General features: G+C 40.6%; 1 protein-coding gene across 1 annotated transcript; it reads right to left on the bottom strand.

Moving 5' to 3' along the window:
• Positions 1 to 365: 365 nt before the first annotated feature.
• On the bottom strand, positions 366 to 23,287 carry tent4b (terminal nucleotidyltransferase 4B). Its single transcript, XM_034680309.1, has 12 exons — positions 22,346 to 23,287; positions 7,445 to 7,568; positions 5,871 to 5,917; positions 4,216 to 4,336; positions 3,554 to 3,661; positions 3,162 to 3,290; positions 2,860 to 3,073; positions 2,603 to 2,729; positions 1,852 to 1,955; positions 1,422 to 1,645; positions 1,169 to 1,318; positions 366 to 988 (listed from the first exon to the last, which is right to left on the bottom strand). The coding sequence occupies exons 1-12, from the start codon at positions 22,903 to 22,905 to the stop codon at positions 830 to 832; spliced, it is 2,067 nt and encodes a 688-aa protein (XP_034536200.1). The 5' UTR covers positions 22,906 to 23,287; the 3' UTR covers positions 366 to 829.
• Between the last annotated feature and the right edge of the window lie 968 nt (positions 23,288 to 24,255).

Below are 24,255 nucleotides of genomic sequence, written 5' to 3'. Positions count from 1 at the left end.
ATGATTTATGTTGGCAATGGGACCCAAACCAGCTCCTGGCTTCGGCCAAAAAGCTGCGGGCACAACATGTGCACGTTTACATGTCTTCAATCGGTATATCTTGTAAAAAGGTAATATTAAACATTTTCATATCACTTAACTTTTTTAACCTTTTTTTGCTTATGTGTTTTTTGTACAAATCTTTGTATAATCTGTTGAGACATAACAAAACAGATTAGACCAACAAAAAAAATCAACCAACAAAAAAAAATTCATGCATAAGTTATGTCCCACGGTTACTGATTGCATTTGTAAGTTACCATCTTAAAAAATCTGTGTAGGTACTCTTGTTTTCAACATAGCATTTTTGTCTTTTTACATGTTAAGCCATTCCTTCTTTTTTTTTTTTTTTTAACATTTTGTTCCTATTTTCCAGCCAGCAGTTCCAGGTATTGCTCCAGAGTCGTTTCCAGACAGCGACCTGTCTATTCCTGTACAGCAGGAGGCGCAAAAGCCATGTGTAGGTGCTGGCTGTGGGAAGGAAAAACTGCTCCATAAAAAGAGGCCTTAAGGAAGCAAATGTGCATTTCTCCTTTGTGATTTCAGTTCAAGTCCAAGAAATTAAACCCCATTTTCTATAACAATTCTTTTTTTGTTCTTTTTTTCTTCTCAAAATTGTTGCTTGTCACCCCAAAAAGCTTGACAGAGAGACAGACACAGCAGATGTTTTAATACTTCTATCAACCTCCTGAGGCTGGAGTCTGGCAACAAAAGTGGGACAGGACAGTCAGTCAGTTGCAGACAAGGACGGGGACGTGGGGTGGGGTGGGGGGGGCAGGCGAAGTAACCCCTATCTGCATAGGTCGTCTTGTGTAGAGTCCCGCACATTTTTCCTCTTCTTGCTGTTGCCCTGGTGGTGTGGCTTGTTGCTCTGATGACTTTTGGTGCTGGAGGAAGAGCTCTGCTGCCCGTGGTGGCCGCTCTTTTGGTGGGAGCGTGGCGTCCTAGCCTGTGGAAACAACACAGAAAAATATACCATGTGCCTTCAGGATTATTTCTTACTGCTTATATGTTTAAAGTAATTTATAATATGCATACTCAGTTTAACACATTTCTAAGTATGCTTTTCTGCTTGTTTTTATTAAACCTTGTGATGCATAATGTGTTATATGTGTAAACCTGACCATACCTTTCCTCCTTTGTTGTTTCCAGAAGAAGGAGTGCTGGTTTTGTGGTTCTGTGTTCTGTGATTATTGACAGTAGCAGACTTTTCTCTGTGGGTGCTGGAGCCCCGGACAGGCAGCTGCTTAGCTGTCTTACACGGAGTGCCATCAGAATCCTGGGGAAAGTGAACAAGCTAGATGAGTAAATAGTATGAGTAAAACATTTTTACAGAGGTTTAGTCATGATGCTGTGTGTGTGTTTGCAGCTGGAAGACTGACCGCATCGCTGGAGCTGGAAGCTGAGGATGTGGACGAAGGCGACAGTGGGGAAGAGGAGGGAGAGGAGCACAGTGAAGGTGAGGGAGAGGAGGAGTTGGATGAGGTTTTGCTATGGGGAGCCGACGGCAGAACCACAACATCGTCTTCGTCGTCCTCATCATCATCTGGGACGTTGTTGTTGCACTCATCAAGCTGCTGGGACTCAAACAGCGTGACATCATTTCCTAAAGAGAGGCAAATGGGACGAAGTCAGGTCAGTCTAGAGGTAAGCTCATACAGCCCTGGTACAATAGTTCCAGCCAATAACAGGCCAGATTCAACTGACCAGGAAGTATGCAGCCTCATGCTGTCTCCTCATCTCTTCTTTTCAAATTCAGTTGCAATAGGACTTTTAGAAAGATTGTATTTTGTAGGATTTATGTAAACGTACTGTTGAGTGGCAATTCATTCTGTGATGGGTTCCCCCAGTTCTTTCGGATCCATTCTCTGTATTCATCCACTTCCTGCGTTACCCGAATTATTCGCCCAAGTATACTGCAATGAAAAGCAAGAGGAGACATACCTGTTTAATCAGTGTTCAGCACGATCAAACAGAACCAACTCTGACAAGAACAGCTCTTAAAAAGTTAATATAACATTATAGTCGAGAATATTCACCAAGACTTGATACTACTAAATAGTGCTGGGTGATAATTTGATAACGATAACAATAATAATTTTCTCAATATAAATATAACAAATGTTAGATACAAAATTGATACATTTAAACCTGCAATTACCTATCTCAACCTGAGAAAAATAAGAATCTACAAATTAAAACTTCACGATAATCTCATCTTACACTAAAGACCTGCTTCCTGTTAGCACCATCAAAAATGATGGATTAAAGAGGCTTATCAGAGAACTACGTAAATCCAGATACAAGCTGACGAACCATCTGATTTCCCCAGCTTTCACTCGGGAGGAAAAATCTGCCTTTAAATTGAAATGAAAAAATGATTTGATATTTATCCTGATAATTATTGATATTAACTGATGTGAAAAAAGTATTGTGATAACATATTTTTTAATATCACCCAGCTCTACTACTAAACTGAAAGTGTTTAATCAGTCGCAAATTCCCTCAAAGACAAACACAAAACATGAAATCTGTCAGCAATCAGACTGCGGCCTCTCCTTACCTCTCCGTCTCATTATTGGGGTAATACTTGGCGATGGGTGACACGGCGTGGCTGAGCACCACATAGGCGTAGTCGAATGCCTGCTTCACCTGCATGGCACCGTATGAACTCCGACCAACATCATTGTCTGTTGGACCAAACAGATTTGTGTGAACACGAGAACCCAGACACAAATAGCTGCCATCACAATACTGAAAGAGAAAACTTAAATTATAAGAAACAAACACCCATTCTACCCTTTGCGCCTGTGTTCCTACCTGGCTGCAGAGGGTCCTCAATGTAGAGCATGGAGGGCCTGTAGCCATCCATCATGTTCTTCTGCACCTCGTCTTTGGCAACGTAGCAACCGCCATCTTTTATCCTGATACCTGTTTTCAGGTAGTTGAATTGTCGGCCGTAGAGCTCGAAGAATTCAATGAGGAGAACCCCGATGTTGATGTTGGGACTGCAAACATCCTCCCTGTAGTGAAGCTGAAAATGTGCAGGACAAATTAATATCAGTGGTATTGATAGAAGATGAAGAGTGTGTTGATAATCACTAAGAGCATGTGTGTCTTACCTGCAGGAAGCTGACAGCCATGAGAAATAGGCTGTAGGAGCCGATTCCACCAGTAAAAACTTCATTGAGGTCCCTTTGCAGTAGGAACTGCTTCAGCACCAGGACCAGGTAAGGCAGTACAGGATATTTCTACAAGACAAAACATAAAATACACAGAGTGAGGACGAGGGGAAGAATAGATTTTGATGCCTACAGCTCCATCTAGAGGATGAAAGGAATGCTAACTCTAGAATGTTGAGGGAAACATTCTTGTTTCTGACAAGAACAATTGATGTATGAGTGAGTTATAAACTGATATCTCTCAATATGCCACACAACATTTATTCTGTTGACTTTCTGTGACTATGTCTGAAACAATCTAAAATGTGTAATGTGGCATCTTGTGTCCACACCTCTTTGAATTCCTTGATGAGTCGTGCGGCTTTAACCCCACTCTTCACGTTAAAGCTGATGTCCACCTTGACCTCAGTGAAGGAGTCCGTCAGTTTGATGATGGGAACCTGGAACACATACAATAAAATCAGGTGCTAATAATACTGATCCACAACATTCAAAAAGGAAACAGTCACTATGATCAAATGTTCACACTTAAATTGTGCCGTGACTGCTGTATAAATAAACCTTTTTAGCCTGGAAAATAAAAGTTGCAAACGCACACAAACTCAGCTTTAGTGATGTGATCCTTCACTAAGCTAGAACGATTAAAGTGCTAATCTGCTCTTTAAAATTCCAAACATAGATTAAATTCTATACGTAAAAGAAAACTTTCTTTCTTATCAGATGACCTAATTCCTGAAGTAAAACATAGTAACATTGTCAAACTTAGGGTATTTGAGTGTGTGGAGAAAAAAATCAATTGTCAAGATTTTTTTTCCTGTTTTCCCAACCTACTAAAGTACATTAGAGAATGAGCGTACCAGTTAATACTCAATCTCTACACTGTAAGAACTACTCACATATGATTCTAACATTAAGGGTAGTTTAATCTACACTGCTGTAAAACCAAAGGTAATTTGGACATGGCAACACAATGTCCCTTGTGAGTGAGTCGTACCGTGGCTTTGTCCAAAACTTTAATGGAGTTCTCATCTGCAACATTCCTCTTCCGGAGAGCCTCCTCCAGCGTCCATAGCGGGAGGGTCTCCCACTTCCCAAACACGACCAGGTCAATGTCGCTGGTGGGGGAGAGAGATATAACAGGTCACACCAAGTCCATCATGTAACATACAACAGTGACACATTTAACAGCAGAGGGGGGCAAAGATGGATTTGTTGATTGATTTGAAAGTAATTACACACAGTACAGTTCAATAGCATGTTTAAAGTATGTTTGATGTGAATCAGCTGACTGAAGGTGTTGCACACAGCAGAGACGCTCAGGTGGGGGCTGCGGCTGAGTGACAGGTCTCCATGAGCGCTTTTTTTCTCTACTGCCGTACGGATTATGACCTGGTTGCGCTCCCGGCTGACACCTGACCACGTACACATGCTTTTTTTTCTCAATAAGAACGAGTAGATAAAACTGGACACTGTGAGTCTAAAATATGTTTCTGTTCAGTTCCCTTGTTGAAGTCTGAGTCTTCACTTTTATGACTGTATGTCCGCAGAGATTATGAGCCTACTCGATAAGCTGATATTTAGCGTGTTTAACATTTTGAACACCTCAATACGATCTGTAGCTATTCAATACTGTCAGTAATATACACTGTGTCGTGAAGGAAAATTTGATACGGAAAGAAACGCATCTGGCATTGTTTTTGACATGGAAAACATTCACGCTTTTTTAAATGATGAATTGATAATTGATCGTTGACATTTACAACGATCGATCACTGAAAATACTGGAAATTTACATCTCTACTCTAGTCTTATGTAAAAAGGCTGCCGTTAGAGTCATTTACTGATTTAATGAATCTTCTTTTCATTTTACTGTAACATTACATTTTAGAATTTAAATTTGTTCTTTAATACAATACCATTCCAACTTGTTACAACAGTATTATAAATCAGACTAACAAGAGGTATTTTTCTGACTGGGTTATCATAGGTCAACTGTGGTCAACCAAATGTGATACCTGATAATGAAATTCACTTTGTACTTTTAAATCAAGTTGACCGGTTGAATCAAACAATAAACAACAGCAGCACTCCCACTAATAAAGCTTTAACATCGGGATCTTGAATACAATTTTAAGACAACTGTACAACAGCAACAGGCAACACTATATGTGGGTGTGTATTACGTCTGTTTACTGCACAAACAAAGCTACAAACAAGACACACACATGACTGCAGCCCTGCATACACACATTGTAAATAATTAATGCACTGTAACTTAAATACAGGAAAACAAATTGTTTTTGTGTTCTGGTTAGGAGACGTAAACAAGTACACACAGACAGATACACAACCACAAACACCACCCATTGACGCGCACACATCCACAAACAACTAAGTCCCATTAAAGCTCTCAGTGCATGTCAAGAGTCCTCTCATCAAGGTGGCCTGGCTGGGTGTCTGTCTCAGTGTTAAACTAGATCCAGGATCAGCCATGCTAAAAACAATTCACTAGCTTGGCAGAGAACTTTCTTCTTAACATAGTTCAGTGTTTTTGGTAGAGGACCAGTTCGCAGTCACATTTGGGCAAAGAGAAACAGAGAAGAAATGTGTTCCTATCTCATGGTTGGTATAAAAAAACAAATTGCTTACCTTGTTGGGAGATAAAGACCGGTGCTGAAACTCCCAAAGACTTGAACCTAGGGAGAGGAGGTGCAGAGTTACATAAATCAGTAAGTTGCATGAACATTTGCCCATTATCATTATGTTCTAAAGTTGCTTTAGGCAAACCTTATATTAGTTTTCACTCTGATGGTTCATTTAGATTGACTACAACTGGATTTAGAAGATTGTGTAACCAATCAGTCATTATGAATCATTCTCTAATCTTCCCACACTACAACTCAATACCACAAAAACCTGTTCTCGCACCTGTACAAATATTATTATACTGAAGCTCAACTAAGCGTTGATATAATGACAAGCCCAAACAAACCACACAGGTGTGGTACATGGACAGCCTCTTGGGGTAAAATGGAACAGCGTGTAGCAGGAGAATATCCAACTACTTTGTTTGCATTTCAGGAGAGGAATGAAAGTAAAGGATGTAATGAGGCAAACTACTTTATGCTGTGTGCCGCTGATGTGGAAATCAAAAACAGCAGGGTGTTGACACACAATACAGCCCTTCAAGCCACTGATCTCTTTACCTTCATGTTATTAAAGGCATTAAAATATCTTCAGCATCCGGTGCACAAATTGCTGCCCCGAACAGAAATAGATTTAAGCCTTGACCTTTGCTTTACTCTCTTGGCCCGACATCCCACTAACCAGTAGTATAAACTCTGGTTTACAGCCCAGTCACATGTGCAGGTTAAGCCGATTGCAGAGCCATGTTTGTAAACGAGAGCATAGTAAGTCCTGGAGACTTCTATGAAGGATAAGATGAGTATAGGTGGTTGTGTAGGCGAGCTACGTCTTTTCTAGACTTGGCCTTTCTGCAGTCAAACTTTTAGAAGTCCAACTACAAGCTGACCCGTACTATTTTTTCATGTACAAAACACTTTTCATGAGTGTTTGTAGGATTTTTAGGCATCTAATCTCACCACTTACAGGTGCATCACATTGAGTAGATGACCAGGTAACCCTTGCTCACACCCACAGTGGAAAAGGAATAACACTGGTCAGGATTGAGACGGTATTATGCTTCTCATTTAGAAGTGTTAAGCTCGGGGCAGACACACTTTAAAGCAGCCTGCTCTATCAGCAGGATCTAAGTCATTTATGCCCAAGGTGGTGCTGATAACATGTCCCAAACAAGGTACTGTGCAGCAGGGAGATAACAGGAAACCAGAGAATGGAGTCATTAGCTCCATGTCACATACACCTGGTTTATATACATAGTTGGGTAACTGAATGTTGGGAATCACGGACAACACTCAGTCAAAGATGGCTTTGTTTTTGATTAAAGAAATTGTGCGCTAACAGTGTTTGTAAGTGACCAGTTATATTCCACAAATTATTTTTGAAGTTGTGTTGGCCAAAAATAACTCTACTGATGCTAAGTAACTCAGAGATTACAGACATTTTTTTTTAGCAAACAGCTGGGGGCAATTCTTACTCACGTTTTAATAAAGTCCAAACTAAAATCACAGCACACACACACACATACACACACACAACACAGAAAGAATTCAAATAGTTTTTGGGGTTAGGGGTGTTTGTACCTCAGCGCTGGGCCACAGGTCGTGGATGACTCCCTTTATTCTGTCCACCACCTCAAGCCTCATCTTCTCCTCCTCGGGCCGTGGGGAGATGTATTCGTAGAAGTCACTGACCTCCTCATGCAACCTGCATAACACAGACACACAACACAGAGTCATTAGAAGTCAGGGACATTTCATTTTTCAGGAGTGAAATACCAAAACCAGTATTGTTTGGAAAATAAACAGCTTTCAACAACATTAAAGACTGCTGAAGGATTTACTTAATGTGGTGATTAGAAACATCCAATGTCACACGTTTATCTTTAGTTATGAAAGACAGGAAAGTGAACATAACCAGGGGGGCTCTCATTCTTTGTCCAATCTGCACGCCCCCTGCTAGCAGCAAAAAAGACATAATATCTAATGCCAAGGGACTGGGTGCCAACAGTTGCAGCTGTCACACAGTGACAGAACATTGCTAATAGCTTGGCTATTACAACACAAAACCCCAGTTTCTGCACGTAATAGTGAACTGTGAGTTGTTCGTGCCTCACAAGGGCATCTATTATTCAAAACTTTCTCCTTATCTCTTTGTTATCCCAATAATCAAAGCACCATATGTGCTTGGCAATGGGAGTGTAAGATGAGTAAAAATCGGCCTTTTGGAAAACTGACGCAGCAGAAATAGAATACTACCTGTAGTTTCCCTCAGCGGCAATAAATAGGTGAAACACAGAAAGTCAGCAGCATACAACACATCTTGTTGTATGAGGAAAGCCCAAGAAATGAATTTATGCAACAGCAGAAAAGGAAACAGCGTTAAAAAATGTAACCTTCCCCATGCAAATAAAAGTGTCTAAAGACGGCGGGCACCTCCGGGAGTTTTCTAACTTCTTCAACTATTAGTATTCCTCTTCCTCATGAAGTTTCCAACAGACAACTTCCTCAAGTAAGAAGATAATTCATCATGCAGTATGAACCAACTCTTGATATAAGATTTAACTAAGATAACTGTTCAAATAGAAAGGCGTCCTGTCTACTTGGCAAAAGTGTGAAGTTTTGGTTAGGGTCCCTTGTGACAGCAAGGTTTCATTTCCCCAAAGCAGCCATGCTTTCTTACAATGTCCCAAACGTACTGTCTTTTTTTAGGACAAACACCCGGGCCAAACAAAATCAAAACAGGAAGTGTGACTGTGTCCCACTGCGGTGGCAGTAAATAAAACTTGTACTCAGAACAGGCAGGGTAAGCAAGGGTACCGCATTTGTCCTTGGAACCGGTCACTCTGCCCACATATGCTGACCTTTCACTGACCAGTTTTGTCTACACACACACACACACACACAGGCAGGGACAAGTCACTGTCGATGGACAAATAAGAAGACAAACATGCAGGCAGGCACTCCACTAAAAACGGTGCACATCCACATTAGCAGTATGGAAAGTAGCATGCTAATTTATTTTAGTGTGGAGGGAAGAAGTGTTTCTGCTTTTATAAAAACAGGGCCAGGTATACCACAGAGCTTTGTGTGTGTGTGTGTGTGTGTGTGTGTGTGTGTGTGTGTGTGTGTGTGTGTGTGTGTGTGTGTGTGTGCGTGTGTGTGTATTTTCTGGGTTTTATGACAGGTAGTCTAAACCGGACAACAGTCAAGGCAGACTGGGTTTAACCTTTATCACTTCAGCGGTCAGGATACGGACACAGCACCGAGGGGCTGCCGGTCCACTGACCATGTAGTGATACACTCACAAAAGGAACCATGCTCTCCCCAGACAATGCTATCAAAATGCTCAGTTCGAGACTTGCAAACCTGTGTTATTTGCTAGAAACGTAGACTGAGACAGAAAGTCAATACCTTTTAGCCAACTCTAAATTCAGTGTTTGTCAAAGGCAGGAAAAAAAAACGACTCTATCCATCTGTTGCCCCTCCTCCGACACGTGAACTGACAACCACTCTAAATTTTGAATGACTAATCTCAATCTACTGCGCACATTGTACAAAACTCTGCCTCCACTATAGCAGAGAGATTAGGTTCCATTTACGGGTAAATAAAACTCAGCAGTGAGCGTCTACACTACAACTTTCATTTTTGATTTCATGGTTAAGAAGGCTGAGCTCGGTTTGACCCTGTCCTGCATCATCACGATGCCTAAACCTACAGTATAGTTAACATTTCAATTAAAGTAATGTGTTTAAAGTGATTCTATGGTTTCTAAATGTAAGGGTGATAAAGGCTCTCTTTAAATGTTTAGGTCCAGCATATTTCCAAGTTTCTTTTTCCTGAACAGCAGCAGCACTCATAGGTTTCATTTCACAGCAAACAGACCTCCACTGCTCCCTTTATCTTCACATGATGAGAGCAAGCATAGAAATCAGTTCTCATGCCCCGCCTTCTTGGCTCAGGTTACATCTCAAGCCCTGCCCCTGTGCCCATGGAGCACATGCACTCTTGGCAATGCTTATCCGATAATCCCTCTTGCATATATCATTGTAATGTTATGTAATCTCATGGAACAGGTTTCTAGAGTGCCGTGGCTCCTTGAGGAGATCAAATAAAATGTTCTCTCTCGCTCTTAGCACTTCTTCTTTTCTTAATGTGTTTCTTTCTGGCATCATTTCGCTGGTGTCACTGAAATGAAGCTAGTCATAAAAATGTTTGCTTGTAATGTTAGAGAGCAGTGAGCTCTGACAAACAAAGTCTGAGTAAAATGTGAGTGAAGGATAGCAGGGAGAGGGAGGAGGGGCTGTTATGGAGGATAAAAAAAGCACTTTAAGCCCTTTGGATAGTGAGCCATAGATACACTATCAATGGTCCTTAGCTGGGACAATCCTTATTCTCCAATCTCCAAATAAGCCCGTCGAGAGCTTTGGTATACAACTTTTTTCAAAATGTAGAACTTTTTTGGTGGATCAAACAAATCAAAACGATGAAATGTTAAATAAAGGTCTTAAATGAGCCTGAAGTGGCGTCTTTGTTGTACTTTTTAGTCCAACTTACTACAGGAACTCCCACGATACTCTATTTACAAGCATCAAACCTTTACATCTGGAAGACAGACACGTCATAATTGCCCTTTCTGCATTAAAGGTCTTTAAAAATGAAGCTTGTATCATTTGATCAACTCTGGCTGCAGTTTGTGTGCTGTAAGGGCTAATTGTGCTGTCATGGCACTACAAGCTGAACTACTTGTAGCATTGCGCATCATAAAGGAGTGTTGTGCTTTTTTTTATACCCAAGTATAAAAACATAAAAGCTTGGCACTAACTTCAATTATGTTAATAAAACACCCAATGTCCCTTTGTGTACAAACAAAGTCACAAAGTTCAAAAGGATAAAAATGTAGATATCAAACTTGACCAAGCGGCAACCTCCAGTCTAAAAACATAAAGCCGATGTGGAAGTGTTATAAACTGCAGTTCATTGAGCGTCTGCTTAAGACTGGCTGCAGAAACACCGAAACCACATACACACTAATTCAAAAAAGATGATCTTTGCAGCATTAATAAACATGTTTACAGCCTGGTTCAAAAAACAGCTTCGGTTTAAAAAGCTAATTTCTCTCTAGGCACACACTGTACGGGGGGTGAATTATTTTATAGTGCGACGGATCATAAGATATTAAGATTACTAGTTTTGCCCATTAAGGACATGACTGACTTTACTGACAGGAGGGAACACTGTATCTGTTGGCGAGGAGGCTCTTACCCACCTTTTTACCTCACACTAGCTCGACAGAATTTAAGTTGAGTTCAGCATTACCAATATGACTCCTGCCGACAATTGACTTCAAAACAGCGCTCAGGACAGATGGATGACATCACAGATACTACGTCCCATATTTAAAATATTAGTATATGGTCTTGACTAAGGTTTAAGACAGGAACCTAGAACAGAATGTGTATTTTTTGCTGGAATAAACATCAGGAAAAGAAAGACAGGTTAAGTATAAGTGTATCTATTCCACAGTTTTTTAAAACTCTATATGTATCTCTTCTTCTTCTTGACTAATGAATTGTTGCTTCACAATGCAACACAACAGGACCCTTCACATTCCTGCAGAGCGCACTGCAACACCTTTTCAGGAATTATTCAGGAGTCCAACTATTTGTTGATACGGTCAACAAAAAATCAAAATTAGCTGCAGACAAATTGAATAGTCGATGAGTCATTGAAGAAGTCATCGTACACGTTTTCATGATGGGCGCAGATATAAAAGATTTTCCGTAGTTGAGAGACATCTTGCATTCTGAAAAATCTTTGCTGAGAGTGACACATGCCAAACAGCTACCAGGAAACAACAGGTAGACAAAACATAGATAAAGAACATGAGAAATTACTGAGGAGTGAGATATCTGACATCTTTGCTATCTCTGCTGAGTGCAGCACGTGCAACACAGTGACAGGGAAGCCACTGGTAAACAAAACATGGCAACTTGGTGTGAACCGATGTAACACCATCATGTCCTAAAATTTCTTACGTCCAAGAGCATTTTGCCCGACTAAAAGAAGAAAAGAGCCGCCTGCAAGATCTAACTTGTTTTTCATGGGAGCACATCAGTAATGCATGGTGTTTGAGGAGAAGATAAAATAACTCTTAAAAAGATAATGTTAAATTAAAACGCTGATCGTTAAATACAATTCTTTAAGCTATAGTGCAAGTCAATAGTCGATTAGTGGAATAGCCCTTTTTCTAATCAATGACCAATCAACTTTAAAAATAGGTGTTAGTTGCAGGCCTATTATTCAGTCTTCTAATAGTGGAATAGAGGAGTAAGAGGAAGGAAAGAAATGAAAATGCAGACGGAAAGCTAAAAGAGAGGAAAGAATGAGGAAAGGTAAAAAAAAAAAAATCTGAAAAAAACTGAAAGGTAAAGGGCAAGACCGGCACATAAGGTAAAGAGTGTGTGTGTGTGTGTGTGTGTGTGTGTGTGTGTGTGTGTGTGTGTGTGTGTGTGTGTGTGTGTGTGTGTGTGTGTGTGTGTGTGTGTGTGTGTGTGTGTGAGAGCGAGAGAGAGAGAGAGAGAGAGGGAGAGAGAGAGAGAGAGAGAGAGAGAGAGAGAGAGAGAGAGAGAGAGAGAGGGAGGCTTGGGTGTGGTGCTGAAATGCCTTCATGTGTACGAGGGCCATCTGTTGGGTTGGGTAGAATGAAGGAGAAAGAGGTTATTGTTGCATCTCACTGAGCACTTCTTACTGACACTTCAGTATTTCAGCTCAATGGGACAAAGTTGTCTGTCAAAGCGATAGAATAGAATTAAAGACTTAAATAAAAGGGACAATTGAGATGACAATCTGTGACATAACGCACCTGCCTGACACACTCGAGCTGACGAGTGAACGTGGCGCATGGGTAAAACATTCCAACGTCCCAAAGAAGAGACCCCACATCATGACCTGATTTTTTAAAGGCCTTCTTATTTCGGGCCGTAGCAACATTAGAGGGTGGTGTGTGTTATGTGACCCCGATCTAAGTTGACGGGGAGGCGAATAAGTGACCGCACAAACCGCTTTTCAAACAGAGCCCGAGGTGTCGGTGTCTCGCAGATGGCCGGTTCATTAATGTTTCATCAATGAACTGATCAGGGGCGCAAAGTGTTGGCCACTGGGACAAAACAGCTCCAGTTACACAGCAGCAGCCAAAACACTGCTGACTGCTGCGGCTGCTGCTGTTGATAGGCCGGTCACGGTCGAGTGATGCGGCAGAAGTGTGGTCAAAACATGGAAACACCTGAAATAATAGTGCACTACTAGTATCAGGATCCACGTGTTGTTTGTTTGTACCATAACAGGGGGGGTTCGATGTCTGATAAGTTGACTGATCTGGTGCTCATGTAAGAGCTGGGGAAGGCCCTTGGATGTTGTGAAACATAGACACACACGTCTTTATCTAAACCTGTGTCAGTTTAGTAGGTTGTACTTTGTTGTCCTACAGTAAAAGAAGCTTTAACTATGACCGTTCTACTTTGACATTAGTATGTAGGAGCGATGACAGTGCAGCACACCCTGAGACATTTACAATCTTTTCTTTCCCTTGAAAACACAGAAATATACCAGTAACAGGGGAGTGTACACTAAAAACATTTACCTTATAAATCATTGCACTACCAACAACAATAATAAAAAAAATACTCCCAATATTGTTTTCAACATGAGAAAAGTGACAAAGCGTTGTCATATTGTACACGTGCTGAGAAGGTCATAGACTGGACAGGCTCTGAAAAAAAAAACCAGTTGTGTGCCGCTTGCTGACTGCATCGGTCTGCAGCATGGGAAGGATTTCCATTCGACAGGAAGAGGAGAAAAAAAAAGAAAAACACATTCCTCACTACACATGGCAAGGCTGAGTTATGGAGAGCTGCCCACACGTGCTGTTCAGAGGGGGGCCGGCTTCACCTACAGTCCAAATGAACAGCATGAAGGCTTCTCTCTCCACATGCTTACATGCTTTGGCTGAGAGCCAGCCAGCAGGCAGTGAGAATGAGAGAGAGAGAAAAGAGAGAGAGAGTGACATAGACGTTCCAGGCAGTAGAGACCGGGTGAACTGTACTTCTAATAATGGAGTCTCAGTCACTGAAGAGCTATCTGTGTTCGAATGCTAGGAGTCATAAATCTCAAAAGGGACAGTAACAATAAATGGCAATAAAAGCATGAGCCAGAGCCACTCATCAGTGAGCGATTAACCACACATTTCATTAGCCTGCAAGTGACGCTCTGCTTCACCACTTTAAACTAGCTGTCAACACCAGACTCCACTAAAATAAATCAAGAGCAGGCTATTCTGCCACTTTTACTGTTTTGGGCCAAAGGAGCCTTTCTTCACACAAAAAGACACTCGACACTCATGTGAGGGTGTGAGACTGGAGGGAGACTTGAGAAGCAGAAGAGAGAGGAGAAGCTACATATTGAGGAGGGTAGCACATTTCTCATACAAGAAGTAAAATTAAGGTGTCCAGCACACAACAATTAAGCTTTATGTAAGCACTCAGATACTCCAACATGTTAAACTTAGTTAGCTGTGTGTAGGGTTGCAAATTTCAGGGAATTTTCAAAGTTGGAAACTTTCCATGGGAATTAACCGGAATTTATGGGAATAAACCAGGAATTTACTTAATTGAGGGTCAGCCATAGACTGTAAAAAATATGGACGTAGTATCCGTGACGTCACCCATCTGTTCCTGAGAGCTGTTTTGAAGCAAATCGACGGCGGCAGCCATATTGGTAATGCGGAACTCAACTAGGCAGAGTGTGACGTAGTGTGAGTCTCTTAGCCAATGGCTGTGTGTTCCCGACCGGGAGTCACGTCAGTCATGTCCTTATTTGGGCAAAACTCATAATCTTAATATCTTCTTAACCGTCACGTTAGAAAAAAATTCACCCCCCGTACAGTGTATGCCATTAGAGAGATTAGCGTTGTAGGGCCAAGCCGTTTTTTGAACCAGGCTGTAAACATGTTTATTAATGCTGCAAAGATCGTCTTTTTCCCATTCATATCTATGTGGTTTCCGGTGTTTCTGCAGCCAGCCTCAAGCGGATTTTCGATGTATTGCAGTTTATATCACTTCCGCATTGGCTTCATCGTTTGAGACCGGAGTTTGCCGCTTGGGGTCAGCTCTTAATAGGGAACTTAAATATAAAATATATTTTAGCATAATCCTGACTAAAACAACCAGATTTCATGCAAGTACAGTTGAATATCTATGCTATTCCTCAATCACATGCACATAGCACATTGCTTACTGCAGGGCTATAGAGACCACGCCCCCTACATGCATTGTGCATTCCTCCATCACATGCACAGATGATTTCTATTTTTTGGATGAATGTCTGCTTATAACAAAACAAAATATTTATGCTTGGGTTTGATACCTTTCCATTGAATTACCCTCAATTCCCAGTTAATTCCCATAATTCCCATGGAAAGTTTCCAATTTGGAATATTTCCAAAATCCCCCAGTTTAACATCCTATGGAAATTTACCGGAAACTTTCCGGAAATTTACAGGAAATGTTCCACCCCTTTGCAACCCCAGCTGTGTGGCTAAGCTAGCAACCTAACTAACAATTTTGGAACTGCATATTTTGTCTCAAGCTGAGGCAGCGCAGAGGAACCATTGTCATACGTACATCCATTAATCAGTAACTTACAGCATTGCCCTTTAAGCAGACATCAGGAGAATGGAAGGCTGATCTACAAGACTCACACTAGTGTATTTATACTAGTTAAAATTAGCTAGGATTAGTCTTGCTCTGAGTCAGCTGTTTTTAGCTGGTAATTATTTTTTCTTGCGGTACAAATTTCAATATCAATGTGTGTTGGAGTTGTAACAGCTGCATAATGCTAGCTTGATGGGAATCAAAGTCTGCAAAGATGCCAAAAGACTCAAATTCTCAATAAGGGGCGTGAATTCTAAGTATTGCGCTCTGTTCAAAAGCCTTTCAGCCCTGAGATCCTCCAGACATCCTGAGAGCCCAATAGCAATGATCTGACCAAACTCTGTCCAAATATAAGTAAATATAAGTTTGTGCTGATAGACTTAAGTATCAGTATTCACTTTGATGAGCACACTATGATGAAGATTTGTACAGCTTCCTTTCTACCTATGTTATAATGAGAACAGCAGTCGGATGTTTTTGTTTAGTGTTTAAAATTCTGCTCTTGTCTGACTGGCTAGATACAGTGAAACTGCCACTCACCAGAGAGCTGGAGGCGGAGGTAAAGATAAAGCAGACAGTTGCTGGAGAAATTAACCAAGATGACTGCTACAATCAGAGATGTTATGACACCAGACAAATCAGGGCTTGGTTTTTCGAATTGTTCTTGAATGGCACATTTTCTTGGGTTGTGTTTAACAAACAAGAACAAAGATAGAAGAGCCAACATTAAAACAGAACAACACAGTTTGACACTACATGCTGTAATGGTTCCATGTGTCCAATGTGATCCATGATCAATTTGGATCGCATGTGTTAAAAAAAAAAAAATCGATGTAAAACGTATGATTTTATAAAATATATTTCTATTTAAGTTGCTTCCCAAACACTCATTTGAAATTTAGAAGTCATGTTAATGTGAATGACAAACTTTTTCAGATTCAGATTTGTATTCTTATAACTGTGACAGTTAGTTATAACCATATCATACCATCATCAAACATGAGTTGAACACTACAGTTTCTCATTCATTCATTCAATTTCCCAGGGATCCGCTCAAATTACCACCAGCAGCGCTCAGGGACTCACTACATTGAAAAGCTATCAAACATCTCTGCATGCAGGTATCAGTAGCTGATAGTGTGGGTCGATGCTCAGTTGTTTCTCATTAGTAATGCTACCCAAACAGCCTGATGTAGTGTAGCTGTAAACTTACCCATATTAGACTTCAGTCCAAAAGCTGAGGACAGTTCTAAACACAACTCAGTTTGTTGTCTGTCTGACTAATATGACACACACTGCAGGGGTAGTCAGTGCAAAGACACCCACACATCCGCTAAATAAACAGTGTGTATGTAAGGGGTCAGCTGATATCAGGTTTTCAATGGCGAATGATGGTGGTGATAATCAGAGAGCAGGTTAGCTGACATATAATGACTATATCACCTTGTTGTTGGTCCCATTCTATGCAATACAACAATTTAAAAATAATAACAAATGAGAACGAAAATTGCTGAACTTGAATGAACATTTTATAAAACAGCAACACTGCTGTCGAGCAATGACAATTAATCAGTCTATCTAGTTTATATGTCAAATGTTCAACATTGTCTAAGCTCATGCAAGATAAAACCTGTTTCTGTAGTTTAAAGAAAATGTGTTATTCACAGAGGGAAATGATACATATTTGTTATTACAGTCTATTGTACCCAGATTTGTAAAAGCATATTCAAAAAACTGCTGTAAGGGCTAATTGTGCTGTCATGGCACTACATGGTAGGATTGCGCATCATAAAGGAGTGTTGTGCTTTTTTTTTTATACCCAAGTATAAAAACATAAAAGCTTGGCACTAACTTCACTTATGTTAATAAACAAAACACCCAATGTCCCTTTGTGTATAAACAACAGAGACTATATCTCAGATTCCATCTATGTGTTATTAAGTGCTTTTATGGTGGATTAATGTCACAAAGTTCAAAAGGATGAACCCATTAATGTCACTCTTAACCAAGCAGCAACCTCCGGTCTCGAAATATGAAGCCCACGTTGAAGTGTTATAAACTGCAATTCATTGAGTGTCCGCTTGAGGCTGGCTGCAGAAACACCAGAAACCACATACACACCAATTTAAAAAGGACGATCTTTGCAGCATTAATAAACATGTTTACCATACCAACCCTTATTTATACAGTCTATAGTTTTATCAGCCTGTATCAATCATCAGAGCTTTAGCAATGATAATATAGGAAAGAAAATGTAGAATCCAATACCTTACTGAGATTCATCTCGATTTGTTGTGCCTTAAAACGCATAGTAACAGGCTTTTTTGTTCTGTAAATACATTTAAATTGGCAAATTAATCCGATCTGAACCATGACCCCATTTATGATCCACTGCACCCCTACTTGAATCAGTTGTGACACCAATGTATCATGTCATCTCTTGTGTTTTTGTGTTAAATTGGCTTAACACCACAGTTTGAGCTGCATTTAAGAGTCTTTGACTTCTACATACTGCATCCACTGAACTGAGAAGGAACTTACTTACTTACAGCCATCCAAAAGTTACACTGATTTCACATCAATAAATTAGACTAAAACATTAATGTCAAAAGGGTTATTTTAAAAAATGTTACTGTCAAATACACACAAAGCAACAGACTCTTCCAGTGATTCACCTTTCACCTTGAATTTATTCTACCCCATTGGATGCTTCTCTGTGTTATAAAAAGGCTGGATATGGAGCACTGCATTTTGCCAAGTCAATAAAGCCAAAACACAAAACAGGACCCGAATCACTTCATCATAAATGGGTCCACAGCTCTCTGAGGCTACACTACGTAAAGGACTGGAATAAGTGTTGCACACCACTAGAACCGAGATGGAAAACTCCCTTACAACCTGTGATCTGATTGGCCAGACAGTGAAGGGGCTCGGGTTTCCCTCACAGAGGATTGGCTTTGTTTTGTGGAAGTGTGGCCGTGTGGAGCATGTAAACACTGAACCTTTTCCATCATAAGGCGAGCTCGCTGCCTGCTTGGACATTCTCCGTTCCAGGAAGACAGGAGCGTAAAACACAAATAAGCACATGCCTCGGCCTCTCTGGCAAAGCTCAATGGCCAAATATAGTTAAGAGACTGTCCCGCTGAAAAATGTACTGAGGATTTCTTCACCTTTGCACTCTGAGATACCTGCATGTTTTAAGATTTTAAAATTACCATAGTGATGAATTAACCTGATCATTTCCTGAAAAGAGTAGAAATATAATCATTATTGAAGTCATAGTGGATGGTGATGGTGTCCAATAGTGTATTATATTGAAAGGTGTTGCTAATACTTTGCTTTATAGTAGAAATAAACATGTTTACAGCCTGGTACAAAAGACGAGTGTAGTCTGGATGGCTCATTTCTTGATCAGCACACACTGTACGGGGGGTGAATATTTCTCTAATGCAGCAATTTCGAAGCTATTAAGATTACAAGTTATCCATTATGAGAGGCACAGCTGACTTGATTGACAGACGAGAACACTGTAGATGTTGCTAGGAGGCTCAAAGCCCGCCTCTTTACGTCACAATCGCTCGACAGCAGCAATATGGCTGCCGCCGATTGGCTTCAAAACAGATGGGTGACCTCACGGATACTACGTCCATATTTCATACAGTCATGCAAGTCAGTCAGGTCCTTAAATTGGCAAAACTCTTAATATCTTCTGAACCTTTGCGTGAGAAAAAATGCCAGCCCCTGTACAGTGAGTGCCTAGAGAGAAATTAGCTAATCAGACCGAAGCCGTTTTATGAACCAGGCTGTAAACGTGTTTATTTCTGCTGCAAAGATCGTCTTTTTTGAATTGGTGTCTATGTTGTTTCCGGTGTTAGAAACTGCTGCCAGTTTCAAGCGGACGCTCAATGAACTGCAGTTAATAACACTTCTGCATGGGCTTCATATTCTGAGGCCGGAGGTTGCCGCTTGATAATAACCCATGTTTCTCAACATTCAATAAGACATACTTAACATGTGGCTGAGTTCAAAAGCAGCTCTACGTAAGCTCATTTTCACACGAGGGCCATGAAGAAACATGAAGAGGGTCAATTCAAGTGAGTTCAACGCTGCTTCCATGATCATCTGAATGTATCATGACAAAAAGTAGACTGAACTTATTCACCGTTTGACATCGACTATTAGTCAGCAGATTATAGTGACCCAGCTTTGCATGTTTTGTTGACATATTTCCATGAAAGAAGGCCTGATGGTGTCATTAATGTTGAGCCAGTCCAGCCTTATCTGCAAGTCAAACTCATGAAAAGTTGCACCTGAATCTTCATCGGTCTATTTACAGTCCCTAATGTTGTTATTGCCCCCAGAGTGCTCCCAAATCATTTCCTAATTTACCCTCTCTGTAATCTCATTGAAATTCAGTAGCCAGATGTCACAGTAAAATAAATGTCAAAGTGGTACAGACTCTAAAGCAAACATCAGGTAGAAGAGAAGCAGGCCATGTTTGTCTGATCACAGATCTACATCTATAACCAGCAGTTGAATATGCATCTCCTAAGTATCAAAGCAGGCATTTCAAGAGCAGATCTAACTGTGGAATTAACTCTACTTAACAACCACAGCTTTTATATCCACATACATGCTGCAAGCCTATACATGTGCATTTCGAAATATGTTTCCTCTAATTCCATAGAGCACACTGGCATTGTGAATGAGCAGAGTGTAGTGGGACAGAGAGTCCTCAGTGGTAGAGAGTGTGATCAACGCTGTGAGGTTCAGGTTCTGGTATTAGCAGAGCTAATCACTAAAGAATGTCCTTATGCAAACACACAAGTTCCTCATAACTATAAATGAAGATCGACCAAACACTGAGCTCTGGTGTTCTGCTTGTCTACACATGTCCGACAGAACGGGTGGGGAAGGGGGGAAATCTCTGCAACTAAAAAGGTCTCCAAAACAGATCTCCAGCCACTGTGATATGTTCCCCTACTTACAATACTTTTATAAACACTGATGAGGGAAGAAGAACTCAATGTCGTAAGTAGGTATTACATATCTGGTGCATTTGTTTTAGCACGTGACTAAATACTACAGAGACAAGCCCTTGTATGAGCAACAGTGTAAGCACAGCAGAGTGCTCTCTGATGAATCAAATCCCACTGACTGAGGCAGAGTCTCTAGTTTGTTATTCACTTAACCGCTCACTGAATTAAAGAACCAATTAATACACTGAAAGCTCCCATTAATGAAGGGAATGGCAACACTTCAAATGTACACTGTGGCTTCTCATCTGCCTCCCGATCAAGTTGGATGTTCTAGTATTTCAGGGCCTCTACCTGTTGACATTATGCAGAGGTTGGTTTACAGAAAAAGAGCTCCAAATGTTTCTTCAAATTGTTTACATTTGCAAACATTTTACTTATTTCAAGCGAGTCTTGGACTGACCACTGCTGCTCTCCCTGAAGGAGTAAACCACAAGCATGTCAGCAAAACTTTCAAACCACAACCTTTAAATCTCAAGGGCAGCAATCTTATCCTTTAGAGGAGTAACTTCTGTAAACAAGACTACATCCAGCAAGCATGTGGAAGAAGACAACAGAAAACAGGGCCTGTTAAATTGGTGAACAGCACACGTGTGGGGTATTTACAGGTTCTTATCATTTTCATGAATTTTCCTATCATTTGTTTACATTTAAAGGAGACTGAAAATGAAGTAAGGGGAACCACACAGGAGTCAGATCACCATAAGCAGACACACTGATGTGTAAATATATTTGTGATGACTCCATTTGAGATTGAAGTGTTAGTTCTGTTAAGTGTATTTTTAAATGCAAAGTAAACAGAAGTGTAAGTTAGTCTCTAGCTTGATGCATAGTGTCTTAATACAGTACATCATGTTGTGGTAATAAAAAATACCGTAAATAATGATTTGATGAAGGAGGTTCATGCATCAGGTGGATAAACACAATTTAATGTTAAATATAACCAATGATCAAAGTAGTATTTAGGCCCTGTACTCAAACAAGACAGTCCTTGCATTAAATGTTCCCACTCATGTTAAAGTGCAATAGTATTTTCCTCAAAGTCTGCCTTAATATTTGCTGTAAAAACACTGCTGAAGTAGACTAAGGGTCCCTGAAGTTTAATTGTCTGTGATGTTTTGGGATTAGAGCTGTTTTAGCACATCTCATACTGCTCTAGTTGTTTAAAGTTGTGCAACTTTTTAAACTCCATATAAAGAATCAGGCCTTTACAGCTTTGTCACAGTACATTTTTTCCTTAAACAAACCTTCTCTGAATCATTAATTAACATTTAAAAGTTGAATTAATCAGAACATTTCAAATTCTAAATCTTAAACTTGGGGGACACACTAAAAAGAAATGGTTAAAAAAAGTGATCCTGGGATTATTAACTAGTAGTTGAAGCTGTCAGGACATGTAGTGAAGGAATGAAAGCACTGACAGCTGATTTATAGCAGGAAGCTGAGGAACATGTAATGTGTATAATGTGTTACTCTTATATATGTAACATGTAGATGTAATGAACATCCCATCACTGTATATAACAGCATGAAGTTATCCAACAGTGGATTCAGTGGGTGGGGAGGAAGAGGTTTAAAAAGTGGGTGGGGTGAAACTTACAACCCTTCTGTGTGCATGCTTTCAACAATGTGAAGATAATAGTTTGGTAACCAGGCTTTCTCTCTGAGAGTTAAAGTTCCTGCTAAAGCTTACAACACTTGGAGCCACCATGATAAACTTTCTTGAACTCTTTCTTACCCTATGATTCCTTCAGAGTAGTTCCTGACTTTCCATGGCGTGCCAGTGTAGCCGTCATAGCCTCCTGTGTTCAAGCCGCTGCCGCTGTTCAAGAGGCAGGCATTGAATCCGAAAGTGCTAGCTTTGTTGTCTCTTTTCCTTTTGTTGGGGTGTCCGTCCGTCAGCCCCCTCCACAGCACGGCGACCCCGCTGCCCTGCTGCTGCTGCCCCCCTCCACCGACACCGCCCCTGCCAGAGGCTCGGTTGTTGTGGTTGCTATTGGTTTCCAGTGGTATAAAGTCCCGTTGTTGCGTTAATTCTCCGTCCCCCATTGAGGTCGACATCCCCTGAGTCCTAGCTTCCCCGCTACCGGTGTTTGAGTCGGGTGCCCCGTTTCTGCTGGTGATGACGGCTCCCGACGCCCCGTTGACGGTCGCTTTCAAGCTCGGCGTGCTCAGAGATCCGAAGCTGTTATTTACATGCAAGTACCCGAGTCCTTGTGTCGTCTCCCAAATCTGCATCCACAGGTTGTTAGCTGGTCCACGCTGTTCTGGTTGAAACCAGGCGATTCTCGGATCCATCAAACGACACTGTAGGCACACCGCCCCCCCCCTCCCCTCCACCGAGCAGCGCTCAGCTCGTGTGCAGCTAGCCAGGTCGCTAGCTAGCCTGCTATAGCCTCGTTATTGCAGCCGCTAGCTGAGGGGCTCCGTTACTTCTAGAACCTGGTCAAAAATAAATACACCTTCCTTAATAGCGTCGTCAAATAGGGTTGTCAACCAAATTCATCCACAGGAAATCAGACGAGAGTAGATCTAGTACTGGAAATGGTTGCTCAAGCCAAAGTTGAGATTAAAGCCAGTGGAAACGTGCAGCGGCTGTTTCTCGAAGTGCTTCTCTGACCCTTTCCTCCTGATCGTGGGTCCGTCAATGGCGGAGTGTACGTGAGGACTGCGCATGTGCGAAGTAAAAGGGGGCGGGTTGATATTTGTTACGCAACAGACAACTGTTTCTTGTTACATAACGACGTCTGATTTATCTTTCTTTCATCAAAGTGAAATGGACAGGGTGTAGTGTAAGATAAAAAATACTCACCTGATATAATATCTAACTAAAAAAAAAACAATGATATAAGTCCTTAAATTTAAGATTTTTGGATGACATATTGAACACATATATCCGTCTTTTGGGTTTTATACCTATGAAGATCCTATGGTAGAAATGTTCAGTTTCAACAGATTTATTGCGAACAATGATTATTAATATGTGAATTGTTGTTGGTTGAATGTGGACAATGGGCATTTCATTTTTTCCAAAAATGAAAAATGGCAGTAAAATTCCCTCCTTCTTCAGATTATCCTTTTTTTCAGTGTGACTTACTGTCTTAAAAATAAAAACAATAAATAATTAAAATCGCTATGTGAAACTGCGGAAACAGTTCCTTTCTGTTAAAAAGCTGGAAAATGTTTGTTGATAAAGGTAATTTGTTTGAATATTGAATCTGTTACCTGAAGGTTTTATTTCAAATTAATTTTCTGTTAATATACTGATCGATCAGCTGGACCCTTCAGTACATATTTGTAATGCATCACAACCATGATTTACAACGTCTGATTTATCTTTCTTTCATCAAATTGAAATGGACAAGTACAATACTTACCTGATATATTATCTAACTTAAAAAAAAATGATACTAGTCCTTAAAGCACAGATTTTTGGATGACATATTGAACTCATCCCAGGATTTTACCCGTCTTTTGGGTTTTCTACCTATGAAGAACCTAAGGTAGAAATGTTCAGTATCAACAGATTTATTGCGAACAATGATTATTCAAATGTGAATTGGTTGAATCTGGACAATGGGCATTTCATTGTTCCAAAAATGCAAAATGGTAGTAGAATTCCCTCCTTCTTCAAATGATCCTTTTTTT

The sequence above is a fragment of the Notolabrus celidotus genome, chromosome 3 (genome assembly GCF_009762535.1).
Source record: "Notolabrus celidotus isolate fNotCel1 chromosome 3, fNotCel1.pri, whole genome shotgun sequence".
In the NCBI taxonomy this organism is placed as follows: Eukaryota; Metazoa; Chordata; class Actinopteri; order Labriformes; family Labridae; genus Notolabrus; species Notolabrus celidotus.
The sequence above is the reverse complement of the archived record's forward strand: the minus strand, read 5'-3'. Positions and strand labels throughout refer to the sequence as shown.